Below are 12,877 nucleotides of genomic sequence, written 5' to 3' on the forward strand. Positions count from 1 at the left end.
GAACACCACCACGAACACCAAGGAAACACACCGAAATCACAAGAAAAATCCTATGCAATAGCTGGAATGGGGTGCAGGGATTTATAGGGAAGTGAAAACAGGTGAAAGAAAAAGGAAACGGAACTGCAGGAGAGGAAAAAAACACACACAAAAAAACAAAAAAGAAAAAACCAAACATGCAAGTCTATCTGAGACCACAGAAAGGGGTAAAATACATTCTGGTGTTAATTCAAGGAAAATAAAGTAATCCATAGGAGGTATTCAGTTACAAGAAAAATTCTGGGCCGGGTGTGGTGGCTCAGCCTGTAATCCCAGCACTTGGGAGGCCAAGGCAGGAGGATCACTTGAAGCCAGGAGTTCAAGACCAACCTGGGCAACATGGTGAAACCCTGTCTCTACCAAAAAAAAAAAGTGAAAAAATTTTAAAAGAGAAAAAAGTCTGCCACTGATTCATCACGATGCCTCAGACAAATAGCGGCCTCAGTTTCACCTCTGGCCAAAACTGAACTGATAAGTCTTGACTCTGCCTCTCAGAAGCTGTTGAGAGACTGAACGAGGCATTTGGAATTGTTTATAGAAGACACATATGAAAAACTGGTATCATTTTATAGACAGTTCCAAGCATCACAAGAAGATCAGACTAGCCAGACTTGATTTGACACCAGACTGAAGAAGGTTCTGAACTAAGAAAGGTGGTCACAGAGCAGAGCAAAGAGGAAGTGGAGGACCAATTCCCAAACCTGCAATGGGATCTTCAACTATAATGGTGATATTCCTGGGACCTCCTGTAGGTAGTCAGACAGGTGCAGAGGAGAGTCCAGACAGAGCAATGAGAACAAAGAGGAGAAAAAAGTGTCCTAAATTTTACCCAGCAGAAGTGGGGATGGAACTCCCAAGAGGAAGCCCCAGTTGTGAAGGACGGATGGCTCGTCCAAGAGCTGTGTGTGACCCTTATTTCCTCAGATACTTCTGCACACATTCTCGCTGGCTCCCTTTTCCAAGGCAGGATTCCACTGGAATCCATATGGATTCAAGAATGGGGTGGGAAAGTTTTACATGCTCAAAGGCCAGTGGCTTGGAGTACAGCAGACATCAGGCCTGCAGCAGCAGATGTGAAGTGAGGGTCCAGCCCAAGTCATCTTCACATCTAAGAAAGCTCATGGGAAGACAGGCTTTGATTTGGAGATTCTTTTCCTCAAGATTTCCAACAACTTAAATCACATTCTTGAGGGAAAACAAAGACAAAAGTTGGTAATTCTGAAGGTTTCAGATGAGGGCCTAAGCTCTCACCTTTCCAGAAATTACAGAGAAAGCAATGCTATCTCCAGTTGCTAAAGAAAATCCTTTTTTTTTCAGGTCACTGAATTTTTTATATTTTACTTTTATATCTTATTTCTGGGGCTTTTGTGACCCAGAATGGCTTTGAGCACAAAGCTCCATGCTATACTTTCTCTTATGGAGATCCTGCCACAAACAAAACCCAACCAAAGCCTGCCGGATACCACAAGCCACAAGATGATGGCAAGGAGAAGGCAAAAGCAAGGAGCCCCACCTTTCCCACGTGCAGGCTGCCCCTCCTCTCAGATGGTGTTTGGTGAGGTCCCAGTGGCCAGGGCCTCCTCATCTGACTGCCTCTCGGTCTGAATCAGTGATGCGGCCGTTAGCCCCACCTACTCACCTGCTGGGTCGCATCACCCCACCCTCACTATCGCCTTTGTTTTAATTAGAAACCCCAGTATCTCTCTACCTCTTACATTGGTATTACACCTGGTATTATTACACCCTGGTCAAACTTCTAAGACGTCACAGGAAATGACAGAACTTAATGGGATTATTTTTAAAGCTCTCTAATACTTTCCCTGATCCAAGAGATACTTTGAAAACTCGAACTGTGATGAGTCACGCTATTGTCTGATGTTACTAAACTGGTAAAGAATCCAGGAAAACATTTAATATTAGCAATGTATAAAGAAACAAACATAAATAGAGATTCTGAGTCTTGGTATTTCATTATAAATTTCCTTCATTACAAAACAAGATGTTATATCGTCAGAAACAGAACACCTCTCTCTGCCATCTGAGAAGTCCCCATAACAAGGCCTCCCTTCACTCTCAATTTAGGGCCATCTTGCTAACTAGCAGCTGGTGTTCCTCATTACCTGGAGCTCCTCTGGAGGCAATGCTGGTATCCGAATGGGAGCGAATATGGCTCTTCTTTGCCCCACTGGTGACGGCGAGTGTCTGCCCCTCTGAGAAGCTGGACCTGCGGAGGACACTGGACAGCTGGCTCTCCTCACCTCCCTCCTGGTCCCCTAAGGAAGAGGCAGCAGAATCTGGCTTCTGGGAGCTGCTGGAGGAGAACAAATTGGAGCTGCTGCTCTCGGCATTGCTGCTGTGACTCTGACAGCTGGCAGTCCGGCCTCGGGGGTCCAAGTTGCCAATGGCCAGGTACTCAGGCCCCTCACTGGCATCACTTGGGGAATCATTCTGGCTGCTGACCCACGATGCCTCTATGGGGCTGGTCAGAGTACTGGAGCTCATCTCATTTGGGGTTAAGGGGGAATCCCTGGCTAGTGCAGAGACTGAAACTGGGAGGGCTTGGATGGTTTGATCCTCTGCTGGTGAGATGTGCCCTCTGCTTTCTTGAGGTTTCCGGGGAGGGCCAGAGAGTGAAAAGGAAGTAGATCTTCTCTCTAGAATATAAAAGGAAATGGTAAGGGGAGCAAGGGTGAGGTGGAATCCTGCAGTATGTATGAAGGACTTCTTTACAGCTAAGGTTCAAACTTTCTATTGTTACTGGGTGCCCAGGACATAAGATGTCACCTCAGAAACGGCAAGTCAAATAAAGTATAAAATTATTTAGAAGCAGCTAAGTCAAGAGTATGGGCTCCTGAGACAGTGGCTTTATTGCTTATTAGTATGCATTCCTCATCTGAAAAATGAGCAGTAAGAGGACTGTTTGAAGGCTCAAATGGGATAACACGTACAAACTGAATACAACAGAGCCTAGTACATGATTGGCAATCAATGAATGTTAGCTAGTATTGAAAGGCCTTCTTGGCAACGTGGATTAGAAACCCAGAGGAATCTAAAAACATCTCTCCCTTCTGTTACTTCATGATTCTACTGAATTATTTCAGGCTAGTCACTATATAACTTGTAAAGATGTCCCTTATTAAGAAAAACTGTACCAACCAAAGGCTCAATTTTCCAAGCCTATGAGCAACCACAAAGTCTTCTTACTTTCCAGGGCTGGGGATGAATGTAATGACCACTTTTCCTGTCTCCATACCTGAGCCATTGTTGGGCATGGATTGGTGGAGGCTTGAAAAGGACCCAAAGTAGGAATGCTGAGCATAGCTGGTTGGAGGGGTGTATGTGGAACTGGGCAGGGCTGTCAGGCTCTGGCTCTTTGTCACCAGGAGTGGGCTCTCGTGCTTTCTGGCAAACTAAAAAGCAAAACAAAACCAAAGAATGTGTCAGAGTTAAGGACAGAGGACCTCAGAGTGGGGGCAATGCAGTACTGCAGAAATGCTGGTAGAAGCTACCTTTGCAGTAGGCCTGGACTTTAGCCAGACCTGTAGATACAGCAAGGCTACCTTCTACTATAGTATGTAATTTACAACTGTGAAACCATAGCCTCTGCACTGGAATCCTTCCAGGTGTTAAACCAGGAGTGCTTTATTACAGAGGCAGCACAACAAAGTGCTTAAGATTATGTATGTGGAATCAGAAGGCAGACAGACTAGGGTTCAAATCAAGGCCCTGACACTTGTCAGCTATTTGATCTAAACTCTGGACCACATATCTACTCTGTGCCTCAGCAGCCTCCTTTATAAAATGAGATCAATGTCCACTTCACAGAGTTACGAAGATTCAATGAGATGATCCATGTATCATACACAGCACCATGCCTGACACAAAGAAAGTATTCAATGGATAGTAACCAACAATCAAAATTAAAAGAATCAGGCCGGGCGCAGTGCCTCACGCCTATAATCCCAGCACTTTGGGAGGCCGAGGCAGGTGGATCACTTGACGTCAGGAGTTCAAGACCAACCTGGCCAACATGGTGAAACCCCGTCTCTACTAAAAATACAAAAATTAGCCAGTGTGGTGGTGCAGACCTGTAATCCCAGCTACTCGGGAGGCTGAGACAGGAGAAACACTTGAACCCAGGAGGCAGAGGTTGCAGTGAGCTGAGATCATGCCACTGCACTCTAGCCTGGGTGACAAAGTAAGACTCTGTCTCAAAAAGCAAATCAAAACAAAACAAAAACAAAAAACAAAATTAAAAGAATCTGGAGAGACAGGGGATTCTCTTCTCTAAGAAGTAGGGACTCTGATTACATTCTAGCTAAGGCACTGACTGGAGTATTAGTCATGGGATAAGTTAATTTTAGGCAACAGATTTTCTTTGTACTATAAAATTTTCTTTACATCAAAGAAAAAAACATGAAAAAACTGACCCCATATAACATTAAGCTATGCCAGGTCTGACCCTAAACCCCGCCCAATTCAGAACCATCCCTCTTTCCCCGGATCTCTGTCAAGGCGTGGTATCCTTTGTCAAAAGATACCACCGATTTAACAAAATCGACCTCCCCACTCCCCAGCTTAGGTCTACTAAGCACAATACCTAAGCTCAGACTTTCTACTTCAGTAAGTACTTAACGGTACCTCCCCTTCTCCAAGCATTTTAAATGAAAGCCAGCCGGGCGCAGTGGCTCATGCCTGGAATCCCAGCACTTTGGGAGGCCGAGGCGGGAGGATCATGAGGTCAGGAGATCGAGACCATCCTGGCCAACATGGTGAAACCCTGTCTCTGCTAAAAATACAAAAAAATGGGTGGGGGGCGGGGGTGGCGGGCGCCTGTAGTCCCAGCTACTCGGGAGGCTGAGGCACGAGAATCGCCTGAACCCAGGAGGTGGAGATTGCAGTGAGCCGAGATCGTGCCACTGCACTCCAGCCTGGGCGACAGAGCAAGACTCTGCCTCTAAAAAAAAAAAAAATGAAAGCCTTTCAGCTCACAAAAATGGCTAAGTAAAAAACCAGTTTGCTGTAGAGGGTTCCATCACGCTGAGGTCCAGGGACCCAGCACAGACATGGATAATCCCTTGTCTCCTTTACCATGGATGCATCTATCTGAGCCAGGAGGCGGGGGTTGTTCTGTTCCACTGCTTCCAGGCACTGGAGCATGGCTGTGACGTGAGCATCACTTAGCAGGAAAGCAGCATCTGGGGAGAGAAAAGCTACCACAGTGATAGAACCCAACAGCGAGGTCTTGAGAGAAGCTCGAGGAAGGAGAAAGGGAGAGGTAAGGAGGAACTGGGAGGAGTCCTGCCACTGTAGGGTGAAGGGAAATCAGAAACAAAGTAGAGAAGAGGCTAAAGAACGTGGAGTACAGCAAAGTGGCCAGGACAAGAGGCTTCAAAGTCAGAAAAATCCAGATTTGAATCCTGGCTCTGAGTGACTTTGGCCAAGTCGCTTAACCTTCTGGAGCCCTGTGGACTAGAAACAGTAGCACCAATGCCCAACTCTCAGGGCTGCAGTGAAGATACTGGACAGCAGTGACGGGCACGCAGGAAACTCCTGGTAAACGGTGGCTATTCTTACTGGTTTGTCTCTGTGTGGCTGTAGGGGATGACCTTAACATAAAGTTGAATTGTGTCTTACTTGGGAGGTAAGAGGTAAGTCTGGATATGTTTCTGAGTAGAATCCCTATGGCATCAAGTGAAAAATAGGAGGCCCTGCCGGGCGTGGTGGCTCACGCCTGTAATCCCAGCACTTTGGGAGGCTGAGGCGGGCGAATCACCTGAGGTCGGGAGTTCAAGACCTGCTGACCAACATGGAGAAACCCCATCTCTACTAAAAATACAAAATGAGCTGGGCGTGGTGGCAGATGCCAGTAATCCCAGCTACTTGGGAGGCTGAGGCAGGAGAATCGCTTGAACCCGGGAGGCGGAGGTTGCAGTGAGCCGAGATTGAGCCACTGCACTCTAGCCTGGGCAACAGAGCGAGACTCTGTCTCAAAGAAAGAAAGAAAAATAGGAGGCCCTGGTACTAGAGCGATAGAGGAATAGTGAGGTGGGCGACAATGAGGAAGCACAGACGACAATCCTAAGTGGCCTCCACCTACCTGTGTAGAATTTTCTGATATACTGTCTATCCCCGAGCAGAGGCCGGAGCTGGGCTGAGAGGCAGTGGTATTGCAGGCTGTGCTGCAGCCACAACTCGGCAACAGCACGTTCACTCACACCATCAGCACTGCTCTGGCCGTTCTCGTGCAAGCTGATGAACTGGGAAGCAAAGGGGTATGAGTCAAAACATACATCCTGGTAGGTACGGCAAGATTGAGGCCTAATGACCTGAGAACTAAATTGAGACAGTTAAGGGAAACGCTGTGAAAAGCTTCACCCTGGGTCCCATGTATGCAGGCTTTTTTGAAAATAACAAAACTTTTCTATTCCTTCCCCAGAGGAGAAAAAGCGGCCTGGACCAATGGGTTTGCATGTGTTTTTTTAAGCAAATGAAGTTGGTCCCTACAGGGATAATTAATTTCCTTTCCTCAGTTGATAGGCAACTTGACATATTCCCTCCTTAGAGTCTAGAAGATTCTTCTGACAGAGCCTCAAACAGTGAAGACCCACAGCTCTGCCAGCACAGCCGCTCTGCTCTCACTCTTACCTTCTCCACGTGAAGGGCTGAGTGGGGACTGAGCCACCGGATGTCCTTCACAAACTGCCAGTAATCGGTCTGGTGGCGGCACGCCTGCGAAGGGAACACGCGCAATGAGCAAATCACGGCCATTCCGGACTAGACCCAGTTCCAGGGCTGGCGTTCAAAGGCAGGAAAAGGAACACAGCCTTCCCTTGCCTCATCAAAGGCTCTTAGCAGCAATCAAAGGCATACATACAGAGGCCGGGGTGGTGGCTCAAACCTGTAACTCAGCACTTCAGGAGGATTGCTTGGGTCCAGGTAGACTGGCCCATCTCTACAAACAATTTACAGCTTACTCCGAGTGGTGGGACATGCCTTAGTCCCAGCTACTCAGGAAGCTGCGATGGGAGAATCACTTGAGCCTGGGAAGTCAAAGCTGCAGTGAGCCACGACCGTCCCACTGCACTCCTGCCTGGGCAACAGAGTGAGACCCTATCTCAGGGAAAAAAAAAAAAAAAAAAAAAAAAAAAAAAAAAAAAAAAAGAAAAAACTTGACATACGTTTACCCTTTTAAAGAATAATTGTTAAAAATGATTTTAATCATTCTTTTGAACAGGTAACATGCGTATGATATACAAGGTATACAGTAAAAATAATGTTTTCTTTTTCTTTTTTTTCTCTTTTTTTGAGACGGAGTCTTGCTCTGTCGCCCAGGCTGGAGTGCAGTGGCCGGATCTCAGCTCACTGCAAGCTCCGCCTCCCGGGTTTACACCATTCTCCTGCCTCAGCCTCCCAAGTAGCTGGGACTACAGGCGCCCGCCACCTCGCCCGGCTAGTTTTTTGTATTTTAGTAGAGACGGGGTTTCACTGTGTTAGCCAGGATGGTCTCGATCTCCTGACCTCGTGATCCGCCCGTCTCGTCCTCCCAAAGTGCTGGGATTACAGGCTTGAGCCACCGCGCCCGGCCTCTTTTTCTTTTTTGAGACAGAGTCACTCTGTCGCCCAGGCTGGAGTGCAGTGGCGCGATCTCAGTTCACTGCAACCTCCACCTCCCAGGTTGAAGCGATTCTCATGCCTCAGCCTCCCAAATAGCTAGAACTACAGGCACACGACACTACGCCTGGCTAATTTTTGTATATTTAGTAGAGATGGGCTGTCTCAACTAAAGACCATGTTGGCCAGGCTGGTCTCAAACCCCGAGCCTCAAGTTATATCACATAACTTCCTGGAGAACAATTTAGCAATAGCTATCAAAATTCAAAGGCACATGTTCTTTAATCTAAGACTTCTAGGAATTTATCCTACAGTAAAGGGCAAAATGATCTACACACGAGCACTGTTACTAACAGCAAATGATTGGAAACAATCTAAATATCCATTCACCAGGGGACTGGCTAAATAAGTGATGGTACATACATACAATGGAATATTATAAAATGACAACTGTAAGAAAGAATGAAGAAGCTCTTTATGTAATGATTTCGGATGAATTACAAAATATATTAAGTGAAAAAGGCAAGATACAGAATAGTTACTACAGTGTGCTATTATTTATATTTAAAAAGTTGCAGGTACAGCAAAGAAAATAATTGGTAATTGCTTTTATAAGCATAAAAATTCTCTGGAAGGGCAGGGCATAGTGGCTCACGCCTGTAATCCCAGCACCCTGGGAGCCACGGTGGGAGGCTGCCTGAAGGCAGGAGCTTGAGACCAGCCTGGGCAATATAGTGAGACCCTGTCTCTAAAAAAATTTTTTATAATTAAAAAGAAAATTATCTGTAAGGAAACTAGTAAATGGTAGCTTTTATGTGATCAGAAGGGAGCAAGACTTTTCACTGTATACAGTTTTATACTTTTTTATTACCTAGTTATGTAAAATACAGTGTTCAAAAATTAAATACTTTTAAAGTTATAGAGTGATATATATAGTACAACCTTAATATTTAAAAAAAAACACACAAAACATAGAAAAAAGCAGAAAATACACCTCAATGTTAGAGTGGTTACTATCGCTTAGTGTTGGGATTACGGGTGATATTTACTTTCTTCTAAGGTCTTTTTGGTATTTTCTGAATTTTCAACAAAGAAAATGTATCACCTACATATTCAGAAAAAAACCCACGAAGGTCTTTTTTATTATTATTGATTTTTTTTTAATTGGACCATCTATGTTGTCAAGAACTGGTTTCTTCTTGATGGTGGCAAAAGGGGGACCCCTCTCATTTCTGTTCAGCTGAGCAGTCTCAGGGCCTAAATGTCTCCACATTTCTAAGCACCAGAAAAGAGGCTATCAAATATTCCTTGCCTTCTGGAAGGACTGAAAAGGTAGCCCAGATGCAGCTGTCAAGAAAAATGAGATCCCTCTAAGAATACGATTGTGATGTTATAGCTTTCCGTTGGCCCTGAGTGGATTTTTAAAAATACAATTCACATTCCATAACGCTTCCTTTTGAAAGCCCGGAGGGGATGTGAGCAGCATGAATCACCGTATCAGCCCCTCCTCCCGACAAGGGCTCAACACCCAGAATAGCTGGGCGATGACGCCGCAGCCTGAAACCTTTGAAAGCCTCATCTTTCAGAGGGAGGAAATGAAGGGGAAAAACAAGTTCTTGACGCAGACTTTAATTCTCAGATCTTTACAAGGCAGAACAGAGCAGCAAGGAAACTGGCACAGATCTTCTGTTTTTGATTCTTCCCGCTAGAGCCTGCAGTTGCTAAATGTGTGTGTGTACATACGACAAATCTGCCTGATTTGTTCTGCTTCTGATTACTAACACTACTGGGGTTCTCAGGATAGGAGGCATGTAAAAAAGGAGAGAGAAAAGATAAAATAAAAACAAATGAAAAAATTAAAAATACTCCTGCTATTTTGCAGATGATCATATGCTTTGATATTTTCTATTCTGATGACCAGATACTTTCACAGATATTATCACTTTTTTTTTTTGAGATGGAGTTTTGCTCTTGTTACCCAGGCTGGAGAGCAATGGTACAATCTCAGCTCACTGCAACCTCCACCTGCCAGGTTCAAGCAATTCTCCTGCCTCAGCCTCCCAAGTAGCTGGGATTACAGGCATGCACCACCACGCCTGGCTAATTTTGTATTTCTAGTAGAGATGGGGTTTCACCATGTTGGTCAGGCTGGTCTTGAACTTCTGACCTCAGGTGATCTGCCCGCCTCAGTCTCCCACAGCACTAGGATTACAGGTGTGAGCCACTGTGCCTGGCCAGATATTATCACTTTTAATAACGACGACAAGATACGTGAATAGTGTTTTGCATTTATCAAGTAGCTTTCATTTCAGAGTCTCATTGATTTGACTTGCATTTCACTTTCAGGCACAGATGGTGAAACTGTCTTGTAATATGGTTAAGTGATTACTCTAGATGACAGTTTAATATTAGTAACAGGGCCAAGAAAAGAATCCATTTGCTATTAGGACACAAGTACCTGACCCACTGAGTGGCAGTGCCACTAATCTGGTAGCTATTTTGGTCAGCAGCCTGGGAAACTTGCACTGAGTTTCTGTAAAACACGCTGGTATGATTCCCAAGTTTCTGACTTGGAGACTGAGTAGGTCAATGCCGCCAGTAAGAAGAAGGTCAATCTCATGAGAGAAAATAAGTTTAGTTTTGGTCATGTTGTGCTCGGGCCTGAAAGACAGTCAGACAGTAATGTACAGGAGACAGCTCGTGTTCTGGATCTAGCGTTCGGCAGAGATGCCTGAGGTGGGGGCCATCAATGGGTGAGTGATAGTGCAATGCGAGTGGGTGAGACTGCTTCAGGAAAGTACACAGAGTAAGAAGAGAGAAGGGCATACAGCAGAATTGCAATTCAAAAAAATTCCAGACCGGGCGCGGTGGCTCACGCCTGTAATCCCAGCACTTTGGGAGGCTGAGGCAGGTGGATCACGAGGTCAGGAGATAGAGGCCATCCTGGCTAACATGGTGAAACTCTGTCTCTACCAAAAACACAAAAAAATTAGCTGGGCGTGGTGGCGGCGCCTGTAGTCCCAGCTGCTCGGGAGGCTGAGGCAGAAGAACGGCGTGAACCCGGGAGGTGGAGCTCGCAGTGAGCCCAGATCGCACCACTGCACGCCAGCCTGGGTGACAGAGCGAGACTCCGTCTCAAAAAAAAAAGAGAAAACAAAGACAGAAGAGTTATATAATTTGTCCAGCACCACTCAGTTAATGGCAAAGCTGAGGTTAAAATGTGAGTAGTCTGATTCAAAAGTCCATAATTTTAACTACTACATCACTTTATTTCCCATGGATGTGAGCAGTGAGTCTAGAGTTTGATCTAGGTTCTTACTGATTCCAAAGACTTTTGTCAGTCTATGACACAGTGTTGCCTCCATAGTCCTAGAATGGTGCTTTTTGTTGTTCTGGGTTTGCTTTTTTTTTTTTTTGAGACAGGGTCTCACTCTAGGCTGGAGTACAGTGGCACAATCAGCTCACTGCAACCTCAACCTCTCAGGCTTAAGCCATTTTCCCACCTCAGCCTCCTGAGTAGCTGAGTCTACAGGCATGAATCACCATGGCTGGCTAATATTTTAAATTTTTTAGAGATGGGGATCTCGCTGTGTTGCCCAGGCTGATCTTGTATTCCTGGCCTCAAAATTCTAGTGATCTTTCTGCCTCAACTTCCCGAAGTGCTGGAATTATAGGCATGAGCCACCATGCCCAGCCAAGTATACATACTTTAATACCAATTAGTTGATTAGCTCTTTTCCAATGTGATTGCTAGCTGAGAATAAATTCTGACAAAAAAGAAAGATGAGCTTAGAGTTCCAGGTAGTTATACTAGGCCCTGACAGGGGAGGACGTGAGTGAGCACACACAATTATGCCTGCATTTGTGAGGTCTGATTTTTTTAAAATAGGAAGATACCAAACCCCAATGACTCACGTGGCAATTTTATCCAGAACCAAAATGTATTTAAAACACTGCCAATGGAATAACTGCCAAAGAGAAAGCAGAAACCTTTAAGTATTATTGGATTCTACTCATTTCAAAACTCAAAGCTGATTAGAGTTTTTGAGGTTATAAAGAAAAAGCAACTCTGCCAGGCGCAGTGGTTCACGCCTGTAATCCCAGCACTTTGGGAGGTCAAGGCAGGTGGATCACCTGAGGTCAGAAGTCCAAGACCAGTCTGAGCAACATGGAGAAACCGCATCTCTATTAAAAATACAAAATTAGCCAGGCGTGCTGGTGCATGACTGTAATCCCAGCTACTCAGGAGGCTGAGGCAGGAGAATCACTTGAACCTGGGAGACAGAGGCTGCGGTGAGCTGAGATCGTGCCACTGCACCACGGCCCGGGCAACAAGAGCGAGGCTCCATCTCGAAAAAAGAAAAAGAAAAAGAAACTCAACATTAATAAAGTTTATATTTTAAAAATGTAAGCTACAATCAAACTATTATAGTTTGTAGCTTAAATTTTTAAAATATAAACTTTATTGATATAAAGTAACACTCAAAGGGTATTCTAACTATGACAATATTTTATAAATAGTTCTCGGATTGTCCTAGGATGCTAGGAGGAAAATTAAATGAGTCATTGTGTCCTCCTCGCCCTCCTCATCATAGCACACACTTGGAGAGTTCTTCCTATTCTCTTAACGCTTCACATACCACACCAACCCTAGAGGTAGATAGCTGCTACCTCATTTCACTGGTGAGGAAACTAAGGCACGAAGAGGTTAAGTATTTTGCCCAAGGTTACACAGCTAACACATGAAGGAGCTGAACACTGAATCCAGGCAGCCTGGCTCTACCCTGAGCCACACTACCTATTAACTACTCCTGTTGCAGTTAACATGAGTTAACTACTAACTCTTCTTTTCCCTAGTCTCTTTTATGCCTGCTAGTTTTCGCAGGTATTTTCAGGATAAAGTCTCACTATCCCAACAAGAAAGCACATTAATTCTTTCTTCCTATTATTAATTTGAAGTAGATAGTAATAACAAAAGTCTAAATTTAGGGAACAAGATGAAAATTCTAATTCAAAAAGAATCACAGGAAGAACTGATTATTTTGTTTCAGGAAAGAGATGTTGGTTCTAACTACACCAATCTTATCAAGCCTAAGCAATTAATTATCACTGGAACACACTGGCTTCCAGGCAAAAGGATTCCCGTAGGAAAGTACTTTTAATGTAACCGAGCACGTGGAGTTTCACCTTCTCATCCTTTTTTTTTTTTTTTTTTTTTTTTTTT

General features: G+C 44.8%; 1 protein-coding gene across 15 annotated transcripts in view; it reads right to left on the reverse strand.

Moving 5' to 3' along the window:
* The window catches only part of RUBCN (rubicon autophagy regulator), a 74,599-nt gene that overhangs the window by 23,796 nt on the left and 37,926 nt on the right, over nucleotides 1-12,877 (reverse strand). For 5 of the 15 annotated variants that reach the window (XM_017865505.1, XM_017865497.1, XM_017865501.1 and 2 more), the window contains exons 3-8: nucleotides 6,688-6,771; nucleotides 6,140-6,299; nucleotides 5,131-5,252; nucleotides 3,293-3,449; nucleotides 2,160-2,693; nucleotides 741-785 (exon numbers count right to left, since the gene is read on the reverse strand). In XM_017865505.1, coding sequence (XP_017720994.1) covers nucleotides 741-785; nucleotides 2,160-2,693; nucleotides 3,293-3,449; nucleotides 5,131-5,252; nucleotides 6,140-6,299; nucleotides 6,688-6,771 — 1,102 coding nt within the window. Of the gene's footprint in view, nucleotides 1-740; nucleotides 786-2,159; nucleotides 2,694-3,292; nucleotides 3,450-5,130; nucleotides 5,253-6,139; nucleotides 6,300-6,687; nucleotides 6,772-10,111; nucleotides 10,529-11,568; nucleotides 11,749-11,787; nucleotides 11,807-12,877 lie in introns of those variants that run through there. The other 10 variants (XM_017865506.1, XM_017865507.1, XM_017865499.1 and 7 more) reach the window with 6 other exon arrangements.

Source organism: Rhinopithecus bieti, unplaced genomic scaffold, assembly GCF_001698545.2.
Source record: "Rhinopithecus bieti isolate Rb0 unplaced genomic scaffold, ASM169854v2 scaffold_83126, whole genome shotgun sequence".
NCBI lineage: Eukaryota > Metazoa > Chordata > Mammalia > Primates > Cercopithecidae > Rhinopithecus > Rhinopithecus bieti.